The sequence below is a fragment of the Dinoponera quadriceps genome, unplaced genomic scaffold, assembly GCF_001313825.1.
Source record: "Dinoponera quadriceps isolate SergipeBrazil2010 unplaced genomic scaffold, ASM131382v1 scaffold781, whole genome shotgun sequence".
In the NCBI taxonomy this organism is placed as follows: Eukaryota; Metazoa; Arthropoda; class Insecta; order Hymenoptera; family Formicidae; genus Dinoponera; species Dinoponera quadriceps.
This window is the reverse complement of record NW_014555039.1, coordinates 221,199-247,472: the sequence shown is the minus strand read 5'-3', so window position 1 is coordinate 247,472 and position 26,274 is coordinate 221,199. Positions and strand designations below refer to the sequence as shown.

General features: G+C 40.6%; 2 protein-coding genes across 7 annotated transcripts; both read right to left on the bottom strand.

The window, feature by feature from the left end:
• Window positions 1–1,328: 1,328 nt before the first annotated feature.
• On the bottom strand, window positions 1,329–5,790 carry LOC106742876 (nucleoside diphosphate-linked moiety X motif 8, mitochondrial). Of its 5 annotated transcripts, none has more exons than XM_014616220.1 (5): window positions 5,655–5,790; window positions 4,801–5,481; window positions 4,555–4,676; window positions 3,842–4,075; window positions 1,329–3,368 (listed from the first exon to the last, which is right to left on the bottom strand). In XM_014616220.1, the coding sequence occupies exons 4-5, from the start codon at window positions 4,046–4,048 to the stop codon at window positions 2,871–2,873; spliced, it is 705 nt and encodes a 234-aa protein (XP_014471706.1). In that variant the 5' UTR covers window positions 4,049–4,075; window positions 4,555–4,676; window positions 4,801–5,481; window positions 5,655–5,790; the 3' UTR covers window positions 1,329–2,870. The 5 variants fall into 5 exon arrangements, with proteins under 5 accessions (XP_014471706.1, XP_014471704.1, XP_014471701.1 ...); XM_014616218.1 differs by having other exon boundaries at window positions 4,555–4,659; XM_014616215.1 differs by lacking the exon at window positions 4,555–4,676.
• A 1,440-nt stretch (window positions 5,791–7,230) lies between these two features.
• On the bottom strand, window positions 7,231–25,314 carry LOC106742874. Of its 2 annotated transcripts, none has more exons than XM_014616214.1 (19): window positions 25,243–25,314; window positions 24,800–25,044; window positions 23,812–24,105; window positions 23,413–23,622; window positions 22,780–23,130; window positions 21,886–22,277; window positions 21,356–21,623; window positions 20,976–21,238; window positions 20,017–20,227; window positions 19,649–19,896; window positions 19,366–19,558; window positions 18,919–19,073; window positions 18,276–18,581; window positions 14,619–14,866; window positions 12,886–13,192; window positions 11,989–12,165; window positions 9,285–9,446; window positions 8,953–9,185; window positions 7,231–8,433 (listed from the first exon to the last, which is right to left on the bottom strand). In XM_014616214.1, exons 1-19 carry the CDS (start codon window positions 25,305–25,307, stop codon window positions 8,112–8,114), a joined length of 4,650 nt encoding a protein of 1,549 aa, XP_014471700.1. In that variant the 5' UTR covers window positions 25,308–25,314; the 3' UTR covers window positions 7,231–8,111. The 2 variants fall into 2 exon arrangements, with proteins under 2 accessions (XP_014471700.1, XP_014471699.1); XM_014616213.1 differs by lacking the exon at window positions 11,989–12,165 and adding an exon at window positions 11,430–11,606.
• Window positions 25,315–26,274: the final 960 nt, after the last annotated feature.

The window sequence follows — 26,274 nt, the reverse complement described above, 5'->3', positions numbered from 1 at the left end:
TTGAGCAAATGGTTTAAAAAATAGTTCGAGTCTTGGCTGAAGACACGACGTAAATTAATTCCGAAGTCTCCGCTACGTGCCGCCACTTTCCTCGATAAAGATTCGAAATCATAATATCGGATCAAGTAGGCTGCATTCTTAGATCCTCTATTCTTTTTACTAGTATTAGTATTTTTACTAGTATATAGATGTACAATTACGACTTTAAGGATTTTTTGATAAAAAACGCATTGATTTGAAACATAAAAATCATTTTTACTTTATTTAAAGTATGCTCCATCGGAAGCCACAACCTTGGCCCATCTTTCAAGCAATAAACAGATTCCACGCTGGTAGAAATTTGGTTGTTTTGAAGCAATCCAGTAATCAAGCCAATTTTTAATTTCTTCATATAAACTGAATCGCTCTCCAGAAAGGGCCGACGCCATGGACCGAAACAAATAGTAATCTGAAGGAGCAATGTCTGGTAAATACGGCGGGTGAGGTAGAATCTCCCAGTTCATTCTTTTTAGATAATTCTTGACGGATGCACAAACATGCGGTCTGGCGTTGTCATGTTGTAAAATTATCTTGTCATATATATTCTCCCATTCCGGTCGTTTTTCCTTCAGAGTTCGGTTCAAACGTATTAATTGTAGTCGGTACCGTTCACCAGTGATAGTTTCAGACGATTGCAGTAGCTCATAAAAATCACCCTTCATATCCCGTCAGATACATAACATAATCTTGCTGCAATGGATGACCTATGCTAGTTTGCGTTTAGGATTGTCGTAGTAAATCCACTTTTCATCGCCAGTAATAATTCGATGTAAAAAACCTTTTCTTTTTTATCGTTGCAACAACAATTCGCACATTTTTCTTCTTTCAATGTCTTTCTTTCAATTCGTGTGGCACCCAACTTCCTTGTTTTTAAACCATTCCCATTACATGCAGACATAAGGAAATGCATTGTTGGGTAACATTTAATGCTGTTGCCAATTCTTTTTCTGCTTGACACGCATCTTTGTCAAATAATGCTTCCAATTGTGCATCTTCAAATTTTTTCAGTGGCTTTCTATGTCCTTTATCATCCAAATCAAAATCATTGCTTCGGAATCGTTTAAATCACTTTTCATACATGCGTACTGATGGAGCATGTTCTTTGTAAGCTTCCACAAGCAAACGATGGATTTCAACTGCACTTTTCTTTAGAGAAAAATAATGAAGTAAAACTTCCCAAAAATGGCGTTTTTCTGGTACAAAATTCGACATTTTCAATGCGATAAAAATAATAGTTATTTACACTTCAGTCAAATGACATGTACTACGTTTTAAAGCTGCGTACACACCTTTCAAATACATGTATTGCCAACTTTAACATAATGCCAGTAGTATGACTTTCGCCATCTATTGAATATTCCTAAAGTCATATTTGTACATCTAATAAAAAGAACGAAGTGATATTATTCAATGATCAATCAGAGGTACTTTTATTTTTAACTAGTGCGACTTGATGGCTTCTTAGCCGCACCTTTATTGCCATAAAAAGCACGCAAAGTTGAACAGGCTGTAACTTCCGCAATAATAATGATAACAAGATGATTCGAGAAACATTTTACAGTTTGAAGTCTCTACTTTTAGATATGTACATTACATGATGATGCTGTCGTTTTTAATTAAAGTATATCGAAGTAAATAAGAAATGACTATTATTTAATTTTCAATCTCATCTTTCAGTTCAATTTTTATATTGAAAAATTATTTATGTAAAAAATGTGACTGTTACCTCTGTTGAAAACATCAAAATTTTTACTCATTTACTAGCGAACGTCGTACATAGATTTGTTCGTTTTCTGCGAGCGATCAAAATCGAAAGCGCAATTTTACTTCAATGCTCACTCGGTGAAAAAATATAGTATCGAAATCTGCAGGTGTGCGAATTAAAAAGAAGGAGTTCACGCTTTCAGACGTTCTAAGTCATATTTATTATTTTTCATTCAGGTACAACTCAACAAACTTTATCGATCATTCTGACATTTGATTTTTATGTTCGTGTAACAATGTAAAGATAAATAAATCACATATTCGAATATGTGAATGAAAACTAAAAGCTTCACGCCGTGAAGCTTTTCTCGAATCATCTCATTATCATTATTCTTGCTCAAGTTACAACTCGTCGTATATTGTGAAAGACACTATAAAATATATTTCAAGTGCTATTTCAAGTGCTATTTATTACCTATTAAATAAACAAATTAAATAAACAATGCTCATGTTAAAAAACAAAGAGAAAAGAAATTAATTCATGTACATCTATAGACAATTTTTCCTATCAGGCTTTCGTTGTAACGTTAAAAACAATATATTCATGATTAATTTGTAATTCTAATAACTATAACAGTTATAATCATAGATAATCTACTTGTATATGTATATAACAATTAAAATACAAGTACAATCCGCTATAAATTTTCTCAAAAAAACCTACAACACCTACAAACCAACGTATTCTTTTGTACATTATCCATATATTACCATATCCATACCATACCATACCATACCATATCCATTACCATTATCCATATATTGAGCGGACAGAATTAAGACTGATTAATATAAATTTAATTAGTATAACCGCTGGTATTTCGCTATATCGAATTAAACAATTGAAGATTCTGTTCCGTTATTCACTGCAATAATGTAAATAACGAATAACAAGTAACGGAATACGGTCTAAGTAGATTTCAAATTGACGTAGTTTCTCAAGAGTATAAAATGTTCAATATTTTAAGAAAAATATCTTTTCTCGACCATTATGGACAATTCCTATTAGCTCAAGTGAATGTAGAAAACCTTTCGTCCATTTTCTTCCTAATCTTCGTTTTTTGCTTTCATATCTTTGACAGAGTATTTTTCTTGTTGGTCGACTTATTTTCGGCGTCGATATCTGATATATTCGGATTCTTTGTGTTCTTCGGCAAGAAGTAGAGCACGTTTTGATAAGCCTTTGGTATCAAGCATTGGAGTACTACGTGAGTGATTGCGCCAGTGAATCCCCAAACACGATGCTTGCCACCCAGAAAATTTGGCAACATCAGATTGTTTCTATAAGTAGTGTAATTAAAAAACTTAGGATCACAGAGTTTCTGCAGACTAATCACGAACGCTTCCTCTACTTCGTCGCGGTTTATCTCCAAATTTTCCACCACAATTTCACCGACATAAGCCAGCACAGGCATGACGTTGACGGTGGTCTTCCCGATCATGCTTCCTTCGGTCCACACGTCGATCTTGTCTTTAGGGATCTTCAACTCCTCCCAGGTTTCCCGCAGCGCAGTTTCTATCAGATCAACATCCTCCTTGTCTCGTTTACCACCGGGAAAAGAAACCTGTGAAAGATGTCCTTATGAAGTTCATGTTCGTTATTTTATGGCAGACTTAATATATAAATTATACAGGATGAGGAAAAGATATCTCAGACCCCGAAATATCTCGGAAAATATAAGTTTTATAGAAAACTGTTACAGATAAAAGTTATAGGGTTTAAGAAAATCTATTTACTGATGTTATCAGTTTGACTTTGGATGATGTCGCCAAAGTTAAGACAAGTCCTGAATTTTCTGATTGGCAAACTTATTTTTAGCCTCGATATCTGGGACATCCAAACCCCCTATTTTTATCGAATATTCTTATAACTCTTCTTCAGACCTTTTCAAAGCATTATAATTTTATCCACTTTAAGTAAACTGTTTTGAAGTAATTGAGTTTTTTATGGTAAGATGTCAAGATCACCCTGTATAATAAAGATCACTAAAGAAGTTAAACAGCTTGCTGAAGTTTTGGTTAATGTAATGTAGCCAACCTCTCCTCGATTGGTCGAGAGCTTCATAGATCTTAATGTGTACAAGAGACCAAGTTCTCCATTATGTATACATAATGGGACTAAAACAGCAGCTTCTGGAACAGGTTTCTGTACTGTTGGAAAATGGAAGGACTTGAGTTTCTCAATGCAGGACTTTCGATTCGATGGTGAGAGCACCACCTCAACCTTTAATCCAGGATTGCTCATGGTAGTGCAATGTTCATGTGCCACGGACTAGAAAAACAAATATTTTATTTTAACATTAGATCTATACAAAATATATATTTATATACATGTATATATTTAATATATTAAATTATATTTTTTTAATATATACATATTTAAGTATATTAAATATATCAATATATTATATATAATTGAATTAGTTATTATTTGTTATACAGTACAGATGTGCACATGACACATCGATGTCACATCAGTTTGACTTCCGTTTACAAACTACCAAAGCCAAGAGAGATAACTTGAGGCTTTCACTGGTATTCTTCTTAATGGAGATTGACTTTTGAATTGCTTAAAAAATCTACCATTATACGACAATGGTAAGGCATTCGATATACATATATATATATATATGTATATAGTTAAGCCAACTCCTGGTTATATATATATATATATATATATGTATATAGTTAAGACAACTCCTGATTATATATATATATATATATATATATATATAATTTTGCAATTAATACATCTTGCAAGAGTTGCGCAACGTATATTCGTATGTTGTCATCGAAGAACTTTGCACCACTGCAGTGTTATATTTTCGCGCCGTTAATAGCAGCTGAAGGTGATCTCTGAAAACGAGCATAGCCTGGAACGGATTATCGAATGTCGGCGACATCGTGTGTAATATATATATATGATGTAATATATATATGATGACAGCAGATGAGTTATGAATTTGCGGTTATTATTCATTATCACGATATACTTACAAATGCACGTAGCATAGAACGGAATGACGGTACCAATAATAACCTCATGAATAAACAATCTGCAACGACACAAAATGCAATGTAATTGTCCTGTCACACGTGTGCATCGATTTGCAGTCACAATGGCCACATTCAGCAGAACTTTTAGTTTATAACTGTTGGAAGTTTCTTATGCTCGACTCTTATGCTGACATTAAATTAATTCTGTAGATCTGTGGCGGTCGAGCCTCGCGCGCCGTCACCGGCGGCGCCACCGATCAGAGCGGCCTTACATATGAGAAAACAAGTTCTGCAACCGCGCCCGGTCTTCTGACCTGCTACAGCGCCACCCGGCTTTTCCGGCGCGTCGCGCACATCGCCGGAACCACGCGGTGTCACGCGATCAACGACGGCCAACCACGTGCTCTGTGGCGCGATCGTGTTTTGTTTTCGAAGCGTCCCGGCCTGCTCTCTTCCTTCTCGGACTCTGGACAACACGACGTTCTCGTGAGTGTTCCTTGCTGCCCACCCTTGTGCGTTCCGCTATCGACGTTACGAACTAGTGCGTGCCAGTGCTTTCGTTCCGTCGCTCGCGATTCCTCGTCAGCCCGCAGTGCCCGCGAGTGCGAGTGATCTTGCGCCACGCGTCGCCCTCGCGACGCCTTAAGCGGCCTGCGTGAGAGAAGGAGCCGGCTCCGCGTCCTAGCAGGCCGAGATTACAGTATATAGCGTTCCGATTTCTGCGTCCCGCGTTGCGGTCATTTTTGTTCTATCGCGGCCATTGCGTTAGCGTCGCGGCCATTTTGTTCTACGCCGCGTTCTTAGCTTTTAGCACACCGTTTTACTTTGTTACGTTTGCGAGTTTGTAAAATTACCAGAAAATACAGCTGCGTGTGACCTGTCGTAAGGACTCCGCTTTATTGGTCCACAGGGCTTCCCTTACTCGATACCTTCCTCTCCTCTCCCTCAGCACGCGCGGTAGCCATAGGCTAGTCCCACTTGCCTCCACAGATCTAAGAGAATAATTCAACCTCAACTCAAAAAACTTTCAATAGATGAAAATTAAAAAACGTTCTGCAGAACGTGGTCAATGAGAGCGAACTCGCTTAATTACCAACAGATGTCTCTGGATCGGGTCATCAAGCTGTGTGAGATAGAATTAGGCGATACAATCCGAATGTATCGATACATCTACCGATGCGTATGAAAGATGTGTGGATGAAAGTGGGTCTGTTCGTTTCGTTACACCGCTGAACTAGTGCAATAAGTGAAGTGAGAAATATATACTTACCTCGCTTCAATTTATTGCACTAGTTCAGAAGTGCAGCGAAAACGAACAGATCTAGTATCAATATGAAAAATATATCGCACGTCTTGTATCGATATCATCAATGCCGATACTTGTATTGCGTGAAAATATCGGATTAAAAACGGAGTTAGGAACATAACCACTGAAAAATAATATTGTTACGAAATCATTGAAAAAATAATTGTGAAAACTATAAAAGTAAAAAAAAAAATATATATATATATATTTTTTTTACATTTATTAATTGTAAAATATGCACGAATATGTCGAGAAAAAACATTATATATATATATATATTTGATTGATATATTTGACAATTAATTAGGCTATTAAAAGATGTAAAGATATATACATTAATAATCAAACTATTAAAGAACGTAAGACAGGTTCGTTTGTATGTAGTTTATTTCAAAAGTTTCGACAACATTGTTATGATACACACATGCGCGTTTTTCGAAAAACACGCACGTGACACGCATACATACACACACACACACACACACGTGTCACAGCACACATTCACGCGCGACTTATTCCACTTTAAATACAGGCCTTATCACATACACGTAATAAAAAAAAAATAATCATAATCGTAATGGAGCAAGTAAGCGTAATCATCGCGGTCGTCGCCATTCATCGGACGGCGACGATACAAAAGACACATTACGAGCATCGTGACCCGAGATTTCGATTTTTTATGAAATTCGGACAGCCGAAGAGAGACGATATGGACAATGAGATGAAGAGAGAGAGAGAGAAGGAGCAGAATGGTATCTCTATGTATGTTATATATATGAGATATAATATAGAAAAGTGTGCCAGTAATGTGTGAAAACAGGGAAGATAACGCTCTAGGCTCCTCGGTGAATTCGTCGGAGCGATTACGCCCGTTAAAAATCTTTCATATATAATTATATATAATTACATACAACCGAAGTGTATAATAATTATATGTATATAATTACATATGAGACGTCATGTATGAAATTTATCCATATATAAAAAATATATATAAATATATATGAAGTGACGATACAAAGAGAGTCATATATGATTATATATAAATGACATATAATGAGTTATAATATAATTATATATGATTATATAAAATCATATAATATAATTATATATGATTTTATATAATCATATATAATTATATATTTGCATATATGGACATATTTCATACATAATTATAGGGGGAAATTTTTTAACGGGCGCGGCCGTCGGTGGTCGGAGAAATTCGCGCGGTTTCGGTATAGGGCTAACCTTATGATGAATAAAGTGCGAGTGTTTCTTACCTTCGTATGAGGTTACTTATAGAAAAATAAAAAACGAAGGCGCTACACGTAACAGTTGGCCGGAACATCCATCGAGAATACGCGCGATAAATAATTCGGACGCTCGGCGCGGCACTCACATTTGCACTCGCATTTCCGTGAGTTCTTTGAACTTCGACGGCAGATGAATGAACGAGTTAACAAACGCGAGAAGAGCGTCAGTCGTAATGCAAAGCGCATGCGTTGGTGAATCGCGAGTATCTACAACAGAATCATCCCGAGCGCTTTCTCGTCGCGATCTCTTCGTGCGCGATTCCGCACACTTCTCGATAACATGCTCGCGCTCGTGGACGCCGTGATCGGTGCCTTATTTACGATTTATTACTAAAGACCGCGCGAATCTTCTTTGTTGTTCCGCTTCCAAAGTGTCTTAGATCCGTATCTTGAGAAACCAAATCGACGATCGTGTCTGGAAAACCACGAGAACGTAATCGGGATAAGTTGAACGGCGAGACCGGTAGTCTCGTAAGAAGATTTTACGAAGTCTCAGAAAGTTGCAATCTTTCTACGTAAAATTGTTCCTATATCTGGAACTTTTTCTTTATCAGATTAATTTGAATTTTAACCAATTAATCCGAAGGATACGAATTCAAAACGACTCGTGGAGAAACAAGTTGGCTCAATCGTAGTGCGAGCAATTCGCCAGGCTGTCCGTCGATTCATCGGACTCGGTCTTTGGGGGGAGATCACATGTTGGATTTCTCCTCCCGCCACGTCACTTGATTGCCGAGATTCTGCAGCCTCAGGCTGTTGCCGGGGCTCTCTTCGCCCTCGTAACCGGCGTTCACGTGTCCCGAATGTCCCTCGCGATTGTCGAACACGTCCTTCACGGAGATCTGGCTGCTCCTAGACGGACGGCCCTGGATCCCGAGCGGGTTGCCGGCCACACCGTAGATGTTGTTCGCGCCCAAGGTCTGCATCTGCGACTTCCTGCGCATCGCCATTATGCTGTTGCGCCTGCCCTCGAAGGCCTTGAACGCCTCCGTCGTGCGTCTAGTCGACATGTTCCTCGGTAGACCTGAGGGGAAGCGATTTTCATGCTTGACATTTCTCATCCTATTCTGAATTTGCTACTTTGTTAAAATTTACCCCTAATCTCGTATTCTTAATTTAAATTGCCAACTTCTTATTCCTACTTCAAACTATCCGTTTTTCATATCTCCTAATTTAATTCTGACATGTTACATATATTTCACGCCTTAGATAGCACACAATATTTATAAAATATTTCAAATATAGATATTAAATATCCAAATGTTCAGATGTCAGGTGTGAGAAAGATTAAGATAAATATTCAAAAATGTTTATGATAAATATTCTCCATAAGTAATTAAAATATTTTTTTTCTTGAGTAAAATCGTGATTTTATTATCTATGATGAGTATTCCTCACCAATATTTTTAAATATTTATCGTAATCTTTCTCATGCCTGACTTTCCGGGTCAGTTGAATATTTACAAAATATTCAACATCCATATTTTTAAGATATTTTATAAAAATTGTATGCTGCCTAGAATGTGTCCAAACTTACCTGCGCCTTCGGACATGCTGAAGAAGCGTTGTCTAAATGCCACATCGAGCGTGTTGATCGCCTGCGTCTTCCTACGGCTCTTCTCCAGGTTCCTGATCGTTTTTCGTCTGCCGGGCCCGCTGCCGCTGCCTTCGTCATAGTCGCCTTCTATACCCTCTAATCTCTGGAGGTCTCTCACTATGTCGACCACGTGTTTCGACAGCAAGGCTTCCTCCGAGAGATCCTTCGTCTGCAAAAGATCAGACGTATGTGAAGTTGATATGAAGAAATGACATATTTAAAAAATTCGTCAAATAATAAATAAGCGAATAACGAATTTTATACGCACCTTCTTGCAACAGTCCAAGCTCGTGCTGGCCAGGATGTGAGCCAGAGTGCCGAAACGGTGGAACAACATCGCGGTGAATTGTATGACCAATATCAGCGCGAAGAAGAATACGAAAACGAGACCGATCGGCTCAAGTTGCAGATATTCCTTCGTGATGTGCACCTGCAAAATCGACCGATTGTACAATGTCGCCTCGCGACGGTGACTGGTTGTTACATTTCCGAGGGAATGCTCGATGGCGAACTTCATCGGCGATTTTCATCCGTCGAAGATCTCACGCCGAATTATTTCCCTTCCGACGACATTTGCAAATTTCGCTGCTGTCTCATTTCTTGTTATTCTCGGTGACTTCACAGAAAAAAAGAATGAGCTCTTATAGCTAAAAATTAGCTGTCCACATAATACAACTGAAATTTAATCAATTTAACCAATTTTTAGTCCCTATACCTAGTTTTTAGCTTCTACAGCTAAAAATTAGGTCTGATAACTAAATTTCAATTGTATCATGGGTTTTGGTTAATTTTAAGGATTTTTTGGCTCAAAAATACATTTATTTAAAAAAATACGACACATTGTATATTAATCAAAATATCTTCAATCGCTTGTTACAATCTTTTCCCATCTTTCTGGCAATAAGCGGATTCCACGGTAGAATAAAGACTTATCTTTAGAAGAAATTTGAATGAAACACCTATACGGACTAATTCCTTTCTTCTGTGTCGTAATAATAATAAATTTTCGATCTTCGACGATCTCGTGCCGAATTATCCTCGCTATCGGGGAATCATCTCCTCGTACGGATTAAACACATCGACAAGTAGTTAGCAATTAAAGTTCCGCGATCGTCGGGTGCCGTTCGTGCGTGTTAAGAATCACACACCTATGAATATATACATATACACACACTTGTGACTGTAGGTCTGCCGAACACTGAACCCCGATGAAAGGACACTGAAAGCATCCACCGCCTTACGCGTAACGTTAGTGGTGCTCGTTCGCTGCCACTTGGCGTATGGTGCACATGTCAGTGTTAGACACAACGGATAAAAGAGATAGAAAGAGAGGAAAGAGGATATATAAATTTGTAAGTCCTGGGGTCGTTAGATTCCTGAAACCAAGGATCTGCGAACCCGAGACTCTCGGACAAGGACGAATTTCTAATTTCGCTCACAGTTGTATAGTCAGTCCTCTTTTTGACAGTAATTGCAATTTAAAAAGATATTCTGGTAATAGTGAAATTTAATAAAGTAATATATTTTGTACGTTCACGTAGCGAAGGAGTTCGTTACGCTTTTACGGAAAGCTCAAATTATCAGCTTCGATTCCTGCGAGACATCCGTCCTCGCCTCCACGCTCCAGACTCGTGTTTTAATCGTGTAATTAAATTAACAAGAGAGATTCAATTAAATATCATGAATTAGACATAAATTAATTCACCATTGGTGAGAAAGAGGTGTGTGGGGTCGGGCAAGACGAGAGTAAGTGTGTACATGTGTGTATGTGTGTATGTGTGTTATTCCGACACTCAGGCGACTAATCTCTGGTTATCCCTCTAGAAAGTCAGCCACTAGAAATCACCTCCCAATCACGCGTTCCATTCGACCCAGGTGTACCTGTGTGAGAATATTAATTCGGCACCTTCCACGTGCTGTCGAACGAGCAAGTTGTTAATGACAAAGAAACAGAACATATGTACACATATATCATTCGTAAGTCGAGCGGGTGCAACGTCATCAACGGATATTGCGATCGCCCTCGCCGATGCGTCGGGATACCCGCGCGAATCAATTCGGAGATTGACATCCTAAGATATAATTGAGCCGCTAAGAGCCGAAAAACCGGATGAGCTCGTAAGAACATTCGATATATCAGCACTTTTAATCATTTATCGTTACATCTCCGAATGAATTTTTTAATTATTTTATATCGAGCTCGGAATTTTTTTTCTTAATTTCTCGCACTTCTCTCAATTAATTTTCACCGGCAAGTCTCGTGAATCGGGAATAAAATTTGAATGAAATTTTCACTTCAGTTTTGAAATTTCCACCGGCACAGGTATCCGAGCGAATCGGAGGGGATGTAACGAGACACCGTATACACAGAAGACACCACCGCTTATTTGCCCCTTGATGCTTGTTCGGATACCTCCGAGGTCTCCTCGACGTAGGTGATGTTCGTCTTGACGCCGAGCGGCCAGATAACGTGCAGCTGATCCTTGTTCAGCTGTAGCAAGAATACGATCAGAACGAACAAGGCATTGAACATTAAAAACGCGAAGACGCTCTTGTTCCGCAGCTCGATCAGATCGCCGGCGATGCGGGCCTGTGTTGTGTGTTGTGTGCGAGGAGGGGTAAATGCGAGAGAAAACAGAACAAAAGACGGCACAGATTAGAATAATAAGGAAGGAAAAGCTCCGTCGGTCGGTCCGTCGATCCGTCGATCTCGCGTTTTTATCTCGCCGTCGCTCTTTCCGTGTTCGCCGGAAAGAAATTAAATTCTTCCAACATAATCGAGGAAGTGAAATTTTCTTCCCGTTGGAGAGAAAATTAACGATGAGACGCGCGAAGGAAACGCGCTGCTTCGAACGACGATCAGCCGAACGATCACTGATCGTTCACGCGAGAGTTGATAGATTGAACTTAAATCGCGGAAAGATAAATCCTCGATCGAGGATCACCGTGGGCGCCGACGGAGCTGGCTTTACCTCCGAGGTGCTTTCGTCATACGAGATGTTCGTCTTGATGCCGAACGGCCACTTGATGTGCAACAAGTCTTTGTTCAATTGCAGCAGAAAGACGATCAGGACGAAGAGGGCGTTCATCATAAAGAACGCAAAGACGCTCTGGTCGCGAAGGTCCTTTAGATCTTTGGCGATTCGTGCCTGACGTGAGCAGCATGGCGTAATTAATTAATTATTATGCGTGCGTGACTGGTTGACGAGTCGAGTATGCTTCCCGTAAGAGTCGAGGTGTCACCTTTCGTGAGACGGCCTCTCAATTTTTCGCTTAAGTACCTTGAATCGTTAGCAACTTTTCCAATCATTCTCAGCCGAATATCTTTGAACATCGATCAGTTGGTCGTCTTTACTATTTTTGCAACTCGTTACTCGGACGATTCTCTCTGTGCGATCGTCGAGGAGCGGAGAATCCATAGATCCTCCGGATTCCTGGTCGATCGCACACTTGTCTCGTTAGTTTAATAGAAAGAAAAAATCAAAAGTAAAGCTAAATTAAAGCAATCGCTTCTTCACCCCCAATCGACGACAGCTTGCAGTGACAAAGACGTATCGCGAGCGTTCATGTTCCGAACTCGAAGTTTCACTCTGTCTCATCCAAACCAATCAGCATCAATTACAGTAATTACATCTCTACGTATAAAAGTCCTCTGTTTTAATATCAGTTATCTCATAAAAATTTAAATCGACAAAATAAAATAATAAAATTGGAAAATTTAATTTTTTTCTCACATGATTGTGTAAGAAATATGCATATGTGGAGTGGAAAAAAATTAACCGACGGTTCAAAGTTTACGGAATATAAATTTCCGTCGGAGTTCAAAAAAGAAAATCGAATGGAATAGCCTGATCGCTCGATCGTTTTACCTTCTCGGCCTTGTCCTCGTCGATCGGATAGAGATACTTCTCCAGCAGATCCTTCCAGAACTGCTCCTCCTGCATCGACAGCACGTCCACCTCGCCCTTCTTCAGACCCTCGTCGTTCAACCAGTACGGCCTCGAGAGGAAATTGCTGCCGTTGCGATTAGCCTCGGTGTTCTGGCTGGCAACCGTCTCGGTCTCGCTGTTACTGTTGTCATCCTCGGCAGGGTCCTCGCCGATCGCGTCCAAGTGATCGGCGGTCCTCGAGCCCACGGACGAGGCTCGTCTGCGACCAGCGTGAGGATCCACCGCCCTGCAATAATTCGGATCTTCAAGTTAAGTGCACACCATCCACCATTCTGTCAACTTTGAACAATCTACGTAAAAAAAAATATTATTGGACTACGAAGAAAAGCAAGTACTCAGTTTATTTTTCTTCTTTTAAGTAGTGATTATCTTGAACAACGAATATTTCTTTTTCTTGATAATATTAATATTAAAATACACTTATCACAAATAAAAAGTTCATTATTATAAACAAAAGAAGAATTTTCAAGAATATTATAAACTTAATTGAAGAAAATTTAAATTCAGTTTATTTGAATAATTTAAACCGAAGCCTTTTAGATTTAGTATTTTAATTTAATGTCCTTGACAGAAATATTAAATTTATATATTAGGATTTAGAATATATTTTTTGAATAAATTTGATGCTTGTTAGATAAATTTATGTTCTTGTGAATATATAATATAAACCTGTGGAATACTTGGAACAAGTAATATTCACTTAAATACGGTATATATTCTCCTGTATGTACAAAATCTTATCTAGAATTTTTTCTTCCGATTGTGTATGTATATGTGTGTATGTGTATGGTTATCTGCAACTATATCTTTCGCTTAGCCGATTATATTTATCTTATCGAATAGTTCATTTGCGTTATTACTAAAATGTATGAAAGAGATGCCAATCTTTGTTACACTCTATGTTAGATCACGAGTGTATAATCTCCTTTCTCTCTCGTTCTACATATACATTACTACATGATTGAAATTTGGAACGATCTTTGAGCGAAAATTAAACAAAATTTTTTAAGTTTAATCTCAGTAAGAAAAATAGAAATGTGGAAAAAAACAATAAAATTGTGCATAATATGTCAATATCAATATAAATAAACAAGAAACGGAAAAGACTGCGCGCAAGCAAACATTCATACAAATTAAAATTTTTGCTGAGAATTGTGCAAATAAATGACAATAGTTTTAACACTCCGTGAAACGATACACGTTGGAAAAAATGGTTAATTGAAAATGAGAAGCCAGGAGATTTTTATAATCGACAAAGTTCAAGTACACGCAACACTCAGCAACACCAACAAAAATTTCTGCTGACGATCTCGACGTTCTATGTAAGGAAAGGATAATACTTTTGTACTTTAATTGTATTTTAATTGTATTGCTTAATCTTGTTCGTTTTTCTTATTTATCTACGTTAATAAAGACACATTTCGCACAATTTTATCGCTTTTTGCATATTTTTACTTTTTACTGAAGTTGAAACTTGAAAAAATAAATCTTTTAATTTTCCTCGAAGATCGTTCCAAACTTCAATCAAATTCATTTTATTTTCTCTTATCTAAAATTTGATTTAGCCATTAGATTAGCTCGATCTCCGGTCGCTCGTGATAATCTTTCGTTGCTTCACGGTTCAAATAGAGGTACCCGCGTCTCCTTCTTACCTCTCGATCGTTTCCAATCGTTTCCCAAGCTGCTCTAGGGACTCCGCGATCGCCACCAGCTGCTGCTTCTCTGCGGAAGGCTTGCCGTGGGTGCACAGCAAGCACTTGAATAGACCCGCCAGTGAGATCTCGATGGAGCCTTGGTCGTCGTCGTTGGTACCCGCGCCGTTCTGCAGGAAGCCCAGTAGGGACTTCTGCTTGGCCTTCCGCTTCGCCTCCTCTGCTTCTCGCTTTTCCTGCTCGAGCTCCTGTCGCACGGATAGCGATAACAGATACACGACGACACGCGGAACGTCACTCCGGATCTCCCGTTAATTAGCACAAGTTAAACCGCAGCGATATGATGTGGGTTATACGACGAGTTATACACCGTGCCGTGTGGAAAAATCGTTAGTAAGTACGAGTTATCGAGAATTAATTAGTATTATCGACCCGTTATGACGCCAAAATTACGTTTTCGAGCCTCGAGTCGGAATTTTCAATTCTACGTTAAGTCTTCAAACGGAAAACACAGAAATAAGTTCCCGCTTGCAGCATCAAAGGAGTACGATAGAGGACCTTCGAACACTTAACGTGGAACTAAATTAAGACTTAAATTAGACTTAAAATTTCGACCCGGGGTGCGTCTCGGATATTAGTGCAAATTAGTCGGTCATAGAGAGCGGAGAGAAAGAGGATCTGGAGGATTAGTAGTTATTACCGCGCGGGTCTTCTTCGTCTTAATCTCCCTCGTGCCCCACGAGATGTTGTTCAGATTGCAGACCGAGTATATCGTTAGTAGCAAGTACATCGAGGGCACCGACAGGTAATAGATGAAACCGTGCAGCAGGCAACGGATCTCGTACGGGTGCAAGAGGGCTGCTGCCACGATCTGACCCACCATCATGAACAGGAACAAAGCGGTCGGCGACACCACGCTTTCGTTCACGATGTTAATCGCGAGTGCGACGATCACTGCGGTCATCACTATCCCGTAGAGGGTGCTGATTATCGCGGCCATTATTACCTGCTCGGCACCGTCGCACCGATCGTGCGTGTTTAGTTAATCGCTCCTTCCTGCCCTCCTTCTGAAGGAGGCAAACCGCAAAGCGACATTGCCGAAGCGACGAAGCTGAGGCGGACGTGGTTCGCACGACGACCAAGCGGATGGATCTCTATGAGATTCTCAGCGGAACGGTTACCTCTCTAAGGTTCACCTCAGGCTCCTCATGCACCGCCGTTCAAGTTGCAACGTTGTTAGATCGTCTAATGTTATCACGTCGAAGTTGCTTTCTGGTTAAACGACTGTACACGGAGAAAGGATCAGCTGTGCGCAAAGAGAAAGATCTCCCTGGATTTAATAAGAGCACTTTATCGATCGCAAATTTGTCTCTTGGAACTGAGCAAACGAACGAATGCTTAATTCAACAAATATAATATGTGATATATTTCTTTTGTATTTTCATCCAAATATTGCAATGGTTGTCACGAACAATAAATTGTCTGAAAAAAGTGACAACAAATTTCTTTGCCTCAGTGGAACAATATTTAATATATAATGAATTAAATTTTTTTTATTGAAAATGAAATATTATTTTTTCTAAATAATACTGTTTTTCTCTTCAAACGACATGATTTATTTTAGCGACAACATTTTTATTCAGACAAAGTATTTGATATTAAATTATTGGGTTGTTCGGAAAGTAATTTCGTTTTTTTGTGGTGAAAATGAAAGACGATCTTCGTATAATGAATAAATATTTAATTAAATTATATATTGGCCATTCTGATCCAACACCTTTTGCCATCTTTCTGGTAGTAGCATGATTCCACGCTCATAAAATTTTTGGTCTTTGCTGGCAAAAAACTGATCCAGGTGATTTTTGACGTGTTCATTTGAGGTAAAGGTTTTACCGTCCAAAAAATTTTGCAGTGACCGGAACAAATAATAATCCGAAGGGACCAGGTCTGGAGAATATGGTGGGTGTGGCAGTACATCCCATCCAAGCTGTAAAAGCTTTTGGCGAGTGACCAAACTTGTATGAGGTCTCGCATTATCTTGGTGGAACACTACACCTTTTCTGTTGATTAATTCTGGCCTTTTCTGTTGAAGTGCATCATTCAGTTTGTCCAGCTGATGACAGTAGACTTCCGAATTAATTGTTGTGTTATCCGGTAAAAGCTCAAAAAAAGTGACTCCTTTAAAATCCCACCAAACAGACAGCATCACCTTTTTTTGATGGATATCGGCTTTTGAAATGCTTTGAGCCGGTTCATCTTTTCTGCTCCATGATCTCTTGCGTTTGACATTGTTATATACAACCCATTTTTCGTCCCCAGTAATGATGCGCTTCAAAAATGGATCATTTTCGTGACGTTTGAGGAGTGAAGCACAGACGTCAACGCGACGACACAAATTTCTCTCCGTGAGGACATGGGGAACCCATATATCGAGCTTCGAGGTAAAACCGAGGCCTTTCAGGTGGTCATAAACAGTTGAATTCGATAAATTTAACCTCTCACCGATCTCACGTGTTGTTATTCGCCAGTTTGCATCAACTAATGCCTTTATCGCGTCTTTATCAGCTTCAACCGGCCTTCCAGAACGTGATGCATCTTCGACATCAAAATTGCCGGATCGAAATTTTGCAAACCAGTTCTGGCACTGGCGTATTGTCAACACATCTTCTCCATACACATCGCTTAATTTCTTTCTGGCTTGAACAGCATTTTTACCTTTTCTATAGTAAAAAAGTAAAATATGACGAAAATGCTGCTTATTGCTCTCCATATTTAAAAGGGCACCGACCAAAAACTACTGCGTAAAATCAATTGAACTTATTCACACACAAGCCTTGCTATATCAGCTGTCAAAACATATAATGACAATGCGACTTAAGTGTGAAGTTAGCTGTGAAAAAATACAATTAAATCCTCTGTCGGGAAAAAACGAAATTACTTTCCGAACAACCCAATACTTTCTTTATATCAACCCTGCTGCTCTGTTCGAGTCTATTTGATCCGAAATAATTTTTAGTTCCTCGTTACATTTTTATGTGGTGATTGAACGTTCTAGCATCTCACTTGACTTTGTTTCATAGCTTAGTTTCAAATTAATGTTCTTGAGCTATGAAACAAAGTCATGAAATATCAGCATAATTTCGGGTCAAATAGAACAGAATAACAGAGTTAGACAAACCTAAGTTCAACAAACACGTAAATCCAAAGAAACCTTTTTCTCTATGTAGGAGGTGAAATAGGGGCAGCTAATGTCGTTGCTACCGCAGCTAAATATATATCCGCTGCTCGAATTAAAGCGCTACAGCTAATAATGTAGTTGTATTTTGCAGCAAATACATTTCACCTCTAATAGCTAATATCGTTACCACCGCAGCCAATTGGTATTGCGAGACCAACGACATCAGTTGTTTCTATTTTAGCTGCTAGATCTTAACTTCCGTGGCTGATTTTTTCTCCGGGTGTGGCTGGTTCAACGATTTGGATCTTGCTAAATATTAAGAACGACAAGTCGGATAGGGGGGACCTGCGAGTTCGGAAGGTTCACCTTTCCCAAGCCCCGCGTACGAGTGTTACACCGGAGACCCTCAGGGTGCTACGTGTATAGTCCGAGTGAGGACCGATCGTGCCGAATCGCCGGTCAGAGAAGAGAACACGAACCTTCTTCGTCTTTTTCACTTGAACCTCTCGAGTGCCCCATGACACAACATTAAGATTGATGATGGAATAGAGTATGAGGAGCAGGTACATAGACGGGATGGACAGCAGGTATATGATGCCGGGTACGATGCACCAAAACTCCTGCGGATGCAGGCAGGCCGCTATGAAAAACGAGCTCGAGAGGGATATGAGAAAGATCGCCGAAGGCGAGCCTATGCCGTCCTCGCCGAGTTGTAGGGCCGTACCTACGATCACCGCCATCATGATCATCGCGTACGCCGTCGACAGGATCTGGGCGCACAAAAGCTGAAAACCACTCGCTCTTAATTCACCTGGCTGACGAAACCACGCGCTTCGCCTTAGCTAGATTTTGCGAGAAATCGTGCGCAGAGTTTCTCGCGGAGAAATAGCGAATCTCGATCGCCGAGGGAATCCGCGTTTCGCGTTTGTCGTGTCCTGTGAGAGATCAATGTTGCGTTCTTTGACGTCGATGTCATCGTGGTTCTACATGGTAACTGAAAAAGCTGCTTCTCACACGAGGACGAATCACGGATGAAGGACGATTTACGAATGAAGGCGCGACGGGAAGCGAATACGTACGTACACGGAGGCGGAGGCGTGATCAATTCGGCAGGCGACTTACCTGTATATTGGCTTTACACGTGAAACAGATGATCATGAAGAGCAGGATGGGAATGATGTTGTAGTAGAAGCTGGTCCAGTTGTCGATCTTGAAGGCCGCCACGAAGGCACCCACCAACATGAGGAAGATCGTGCCGGGGCCTAGGATCGTGCCACCTGTTTCGTAAAGTAACATAAAAAAAAGTCAAAAAAGTTCGATCTGAGGCTCTCTCGATATTCGATCAATTAAGAATATTACGGGCCAGTTTTTAATTAATGTAAGAAGCTTTAAATATATCAAGTTCACTAAACTATATTATTTCCACTATTAAAATACATAAACGTTTATTTATTACAAACACTATTAAAATACAAAAAAAAAATAATTTATTACTCGAACACTTTATTTAAACGTTTCGAGTATTAAAAGTATTGCAGTAAATGGAATTGAATCGTCGGATGCACTCACCCATCAGCAGGATCTGATAGGAGATATAAGGCAGCGAGATATTGTCGTTGATCTTGATCGTGCGCTTCGCGTCCATCAGCAGGTCCATGATGTTCGCAATGGTGGAGGGCACCCAGCGGCGTCGTTGATTGTAAAACTCGTTGAATCCTTCCGGCGCGTGAGTGTAAGCGTCGCTCGCAGCTGAGTATTCCACCTGCAGCAGTGTCGATTATGAAAATCAATTTACCTGGTAGATAATAATAATAATAACGAATTATCCTTGGGAAAGATACGCGATTCGTACCCGGTAACCTCGTTGCAGCAACAACGTGCACAGCCAACGATCCTCGCCCTGATCGTACTGCACGTAGTGTCTCGCCTCGTCGGACCTGGTCGTGTACTTCTTCATCACGTTGTCGTCCATCAGGGCTTTGCCTCTGAACAGGGAGAAGCATCCCGGGCTACAGAGTACGCAGCCGATCATATGCTCGGTGGCCTTCTGCAGCCAGTGACCGATCGCGTATTCGAACATCTGGTACCACACCATCGGCCCTGCGCGCAGAGAACGTTGTTTTTATGATCGTTATAAATTAAACGTATATAAATATAATTATTATAATCATTTTACTCAATGTTATAATTTCGTTCACTTGAATCGCCAGTATGACTTACCGGAACCGACCGGATGGATGCGACCGCAGGCGGCGCCCAGATTCTTATTCTTCTTCATCAGGTCCACGAGGAGCTTCACGGCAGCCGGTTGGAAGTCGATATCGCCGTCGAGCGTCAGCAAGAATGTATTCTCGGCGATCACTTCCTTGCGATCGACGCTGATCGGCAACTCCATCAAACGATGTCCCAGCAGGTAATACATGTACATTACCTAAACATTCAAAGCCGAAACGTATAATTGCAATGAACAAATAAATGTTTATTTAGAACAACTTTAATTCTTTAGTAACTGAATTTGTATTTGTTGCTTCCATCTGGGTTCTAATGTCCTCGTTTCGTATTTTTTCCCGTAACGAAACGAGGACATCAGAACCCAGATGGAAGCAACAAATACAATAATTAATGAAATTAAGGGAAAACAACTGGAGTGGTACGGTCACGTGCAGCGCATGGAGGAGAATAGAATACCAAAAATAATGATGGAATGGTCTCCAGCTGAAAGAAGAAAACGGGACAAACCGGTGACGACGTGGATCAGTGGGATAAAAAGGGCTATATCGGAAAGGAACCTCAGAGATGAGGACATACTGTTTAGACAGAACAACATGGCGATTGAGTGTCGGAAGACAAATTACGCTATGAAACCGACTAATATATATGTAGTAACTAAATTTTACCTGATCGACTAAATAAATCGATCGAGTTGTTTTTTCTACACGGGAAACAAAGTTTGGTAGTATCAGCAAGAGAGAGGGAATAACCAGATGCATTTTGGTTGAAGGAAACGGGATTTCTAGTTGTAAGAACCACATTTTGGTGACAAGAACCAGAAATTCTGTTTCCTTCAACCAGAACGCATCTGGTTGTTCGTTTTCTAGGTTAATACAATCAGATTTTCTTCCGTAGATAATGTAGATAATGTTCGTTAAGTATAGGGATCGATGGAGGTGAAAAGTTACCTGACTCCATCGCTTCCTGTGCCGGATCTTGCTCTTATCCTTCAGATGAGCGATCATCTTCGTCTTACCGGGCAGAGTCCAGACCAAACGACCACCATAAGGAGTCGGATACTTCTTCGGCGCTCTCACGTGCATCCTCGTCTGGTGCACGTCCGACGCGGCCTCATCCAACGTGCCGACCAGCAGCTTCACGAACCGATTCACCTGCGACTCGTTTTCGTCGTGATCAGACAGCTCGAACGCGTCGTCGAAGAATATGTGAGCTGCGAAATCGTGTCCCGGTATCAAGTAACGAATAACTATCGATACGCATCGATTTAATTAGATTTACGTTAGCTTCAATTAAACTTAATTTTAATTGACTTAGACAGTCGACATACTTTCGAATTCGTAGTAATCGGGATCGACGACTCTCAGGTACTTCTGGGCGACGCGTCGCGCGCATTGGTCCTCGTCCAGCCGCAGGATACTCTTCAGGAACTCCATCATCTCCTCCTTATTCTCGTGCCACATAGTAGCGCAAGCGTAAATCCTGGTTACGTGATCGCTGCTTTTCACCGCGGACGGAGGTGTGGTCGAGCCATCCGTCTGCTCGTAAATCGTCTCGTAGTCCCCATCGCCCTTCTCCTTCTCTATCTCCGCTAGATCCTGCCAGTCGATTGACAGATTGAGAATCAACGGATCCACTTAGAAATTGGCAAATCTAATTTTTCACGAGAATATCAATAAAATCAACTCCGATATTTCTCTCAACCACTAATCTTTTTCCTTTCTACTAATTTTTATTTAAATTATTTATAGAGATTTGAAAATATTATACATATTAATGTAAAATTAAATATAAATTACAATCGTGATCACACGTCGTTAATTATTTTTCTTTAAATCGTGGGAAATTAAAAACGCTCACCTCGACCTTGACTTCCGGCTGATCGTCTCTTCTTCTGTTGAGTCCCATCGACTGGTCGATCAGCAGAGAGTCGTACATCGGCACCACGAAGAGTTTCTCCGTAGACGCGAGACGCTCGCATTTCGGCGTCCAGATGTGCAGGGTGATCCAGGTTTGCGATAACAGCCAAAGCAGCCACACCCAGGCGTACTGCTTCGACACGAACTCGTTGAGGAAGTGCAACGGCGGCGACTCGTAAAACAGATAATCCGGAATCGTGCCGTGGAAGAAGCAGGGGTCGCCGTTGCGGAGGCCGCACGCGGCGATCAGCAGTGAAATCGAGACCGGTATGGTGAGGTTCACCGGGAAGGCGTAGCTGAAGCCTTGGATCAGGATCTTGCACGCGAATTTGCCTGAACGAGAAAATAATATATAGTCCTTAAATATTTCTTATTTTATTTATTTTATCTGTATTTTTGTATTCAAAGGGAGTTTCCATTCTCCCGCTTATTTAATAATAATAATAATTTCGATGTCGATAAATGTATTTTTAACCAAAACATTTTTAAGCCTTTACTAAAAGAGCGTCGTCAATTTGAAAGATTTCGAGCAATTTAAAGATCAATAAGAAATTAAAACATTTAAGCAATTAAAAATTATTATTGAGGTACTATTACTATTATTAAATTGAATTACTTACTATATAGTATAAGTAATTAATAATTATATTATTAGTAATTGAGAAATTTAAATTAAAAATTTATTAAGAATTTAGACAAAAATTTAGAAAAATTATGAAAAAAGATTTAATTATTTAGCATTTGAATCATCTCTTCTATGATAGAAATTTTCTGTCTCAGAAGTCAGGTAAAAATTGAGGCTATGGGTGAGTGAACTTTGATTGGGCCCGTTTACCGAAGATGTAAGCGAAGTAAGCGCCGAAGACCTGCAGCAGGAGTACGTAGATCGGCGTGTGGAAGTCGGCGTCGATGGTCTCGGTGGCGTCTCCGCCTGCGATGAGAATTTCCATGAGATCGGGCGAAGTGCCGGAAGTCGCGAGTTTGGTGGGTGTCACGGTGATCTTGTGCGGGCCGAAGGCGCTGCTCAACATGGTGAACAGGTGGCCCACCTTCTCTTCCTTGATATAGACTATCAGTAATACGCTGATGAAGAACGCCACGATCTTCCACACTGTCACCAGCATGTAGGTGAAGTATCGCGTCAATCTCATTTCCTTCTTCACTCTTCCGAGTGACCTGATTAGACCTGCGAGGAGAAATTGCGTAATTAGAAGAATCGCTTGAAAAGTGTCTCTCTCCTCTCTCTCTCTCTCTCGCTCTCTCTCTTGACTCACTTCCAACTCTACTTTTCTTTGAAATACAATTAAAGAGCTCGTATTTATTTCCTCGCTTGACAAATCTTTCTCGAAGAGATACACAATAATCCTGCATCTACGACCTTGTTATTAAAATGTAGCTTCGTGATTGTTAGAAAGAGAGTCAAGATTTCCAAACAGATTCTCCGTGATGAGAAAACCGAGAGACTCACCGATCTGACTCTGCGTGGAGACGTAGTTCTCCCACCAGCCACAGGAGACGAGGAACAACGCCACCGGGATGAGCCACAGAGACCGCCTGGAGCTGTCCAAGAGCGGCCACAGGACGAAGCTGGTCGCTTGAGCGGCCAGAGCGGCGATGTCGACCAGAACGAGAACGAAACGTTTGGACTCGTCTTTGCTTTTGTTACGGGAAAGTAGGCCTGCAACGTGCACGAGCAGCTCACCGAGTAGTTCACCTTGCCTATCGCGTGATTATTACTTTCGCGTTCCGTACGAGCGTGTTTCTGATAGATCGCGAAATCGCGAGCAGGCGGGACGCGAAAGTCGGGAAGATCGGTTGGCGGTTTTCAAGCAGGCGAGAGGAGCGGCCGAAGCGCCGAGAATATTACCTAGCAATCCGGGCACGAAGCACACGCAATTGGTCAGCATCGCCCCTTTGACGACGTCCAGATCCGGCAGCACTGCGAGGAACATCAGGGCCAGCCCGACGACGTGGAAGGTCTCCATGATGCAGACCAGGAGAAAGTGCGCCGAATGCGGCTTCTTCCACGACTTGAAGATGCACATGCGGATGCTGCGGATCAGCGTACCGAACTCCGGCACCACGAAGGCGATTATTATGCACCATATCCATGCGACCCTCTCCTCCTCGGGCAACACCACCATGTACTGATTCTCCCGATCTGTGCGAGAAAGCGGACGATGATTGCGAGGGATGGAATAATCGAGCGACGATTATCGGCGATCGCGATACGGACACGAAACCGGTACTGAATCATTAAAGGTCGTAATTGGAAGGTGTTTTGATTGAACCGAGGTAACTTTACCTCACCGAAGGACTCGCGTTACTTCCGGAATCACCGAGTGTCATGTATTGCGATGCGAAATCAATCATCGGTCAACTATTTTTTGCTAATTTTGTATTCGGAATTGTGAGTAAAAAAAAAATTTAAAGAAAAAATATTTTATGTAAATAACGGACCACTGAAATTTGTGTGTTACTTTAACAAGTTAGATATGTTAAAAAATAATATGTTAACAAGGTGAATATGTTAATTTAACATATACCTGTGTACTTTTCAAGTATTTTTATGTTAAATAACACAAAAATTTCAGTGGATCGTTATTTGAACAAAATTTTTTACTATGTATGTTTAACTAAAAACTGAGATGTTTAACAAAAATTAAGAAAATTAAAATAAATCTCTTTGCTTTGTATACTGTTTTTATTTGAAAAAAATTAAGGAAAGTAGAAAGAATTTACTTATTTTGTATGTTGTTTTTTATTCGAAATAAAGGACACTGATCGTGTCATCGGGTGGAATTAATTATCGTGTCAAAACTACGTTAAAACGAGATAACCTAATTGACGTTCACCTAATTGTCTGTTGCAGTAAATGATTCTTCTGTCCTGCCGGAGCTGCGACGTCATGAAGAGGATCGTTCCTTTGGCGACCACGCCGCTTCCCAGTACTATGACGAACACGAGCAGGTAGACGAGGACCTTGGTCACTTGCACCATCCTCTCCAGGCAACTCTGATTCGCCATAGAGCCGGAGTCGATTTTCGGTGGTGGATTCCGGAACACGTCCCATCCCTTCGTCTCGACGACGGTACGTTGGCTGCATTCACAATGTCGAGATCCGATTAGTAAGTGAATTACGAGAGAGAGATCCGATCAGAGTCGATTTAAAAAATTTCTCAATTCTCCGCGCAATTTTTTTTCTCCGACTTCTATTTGTTCCTTCGAACTGATCGTTCTCTCTCTTTGTGCTCCCGGCTGTCGAAGGAATCATTAGCGATTACGAAATCATCGTTACCTTCCGCCATAGTCCTGAGTCAGAGGAGTGCTTTCACCGTCCGAAAAATCATCCGGCCCGGTCATCGTGCCACCTCCGGGTATTACACCATTCTGATGTTGGGTCTTCGCCATTCTGCACATCAATGACTTTAATCGTTACTTTATTCCGAGTAACAACATTCGTGTGTGCAATTGCCGATATAATCGGCAATTTTATCGTGCCAGATGCTTATACGGAGAAAAAGATTTCTTGGGAGATTTCGTAAAATCTCTTTAATTGAAGCTAACCTGCCTCTTGGAACGGAGGATTTAACGAATGTTTGATTTAATCCTTAGCTGACGCACGTCAAAATAATAACGTACGTGTTATAGGGGGTATTTTGGACCCCAGTAAGAAAAAATGTATATAATTGTTTTATTTATCAATATTGGGTCAAGCCTCGACTAATGCTAGATGGCGCCACAGAACCAAATTTGGCGCGCAGCTATGAAAAATTTGTGTTCAAAAACACTCTGGGGTACTTTTAACCCCGTGTGTCAGCTAAGGGTTAACAAACAGGGAGATTGTCAATGGACCTTTAGCTCTTGAATCTGCTGTCGTATTACGAACTACGTCAAATACGACATGTGGTAGAATACATACATACGATGTGTACATATATTTCTGCTACGGGACGCGTAACAGCGATTTGCAGTGTATCTTTCACTGGCTAAAATCAGTGAAATATCAGACAAAAGAACAAAATGGCAGAGTCCTCCGTAAAAATTAGTGAATTCTCACTGATTACCGGTATAGAATGCCATTTCACTGATTCAGTTAGTATAACTTTCATTTATTTGACTCGCGAGAATATCCTGCTAGATAAATCTCAAACCGACTTCGCCTCAGGGGGGAAGTCGAATTTGAAGCTTAGTTACGCGGAGATACTCGAAAAAACTAGAAAGCTGCGATAAACTAAACGGTGACCTCGGCATTTCTCGCGGAGGGGAAACCGACCTTAAATCGCTATCGTTAACATCGCGAGTTATGATATGTACACGAGGGGGGGGG

Excerpts from the sequence above, each read along its gene's own strand:
- LOC106742876 (XM_014616215.1), bottom strand. The coding sequence starts at position 4,848 with ATGAGGTTATTATTGGTACCGTCATTCCGTTCTATGCTACGTGCATTT. Across the intron at positions 4,076-4,800 it reads GTTCTATGCTACGTGCATTT|TCCGTGGCACATGAACATTG; the intron begins GTAAGTATATCG and ends TTGTTTTTCTAG. Across the intron at positions 3,369-3,841 it reads TCTCGACCAATCGAGGAGAG|GTTTCTTTTCCCGGTGGTAA; the intron begins GTTGGCTACATT and ends CATCTTTCACAG.
- LOC106742874 (XM_014616214.1), bottom strand. The coding sequence starts at position 25,307 with ATGACCGGGCCGGATGATTTTTCGGACGGTGAAAGCACTCCTCTGACT. Across the intron at positions 23,131-23,412 it reads CTCCACGCAGAGTCAGATCG|GTCTAATCAGGTCACTCGGA; the intron begins GTGAGTCTCTCG and ends TTCTCCTCGCAG. Across the intron at positions 21,239-21,355 it reads CGATTACTACGAATTCGAAA|CTCACATATTCTTCGACGAC; the intron begins GTATGTCGACTG and ends ACGATTTCGCAG.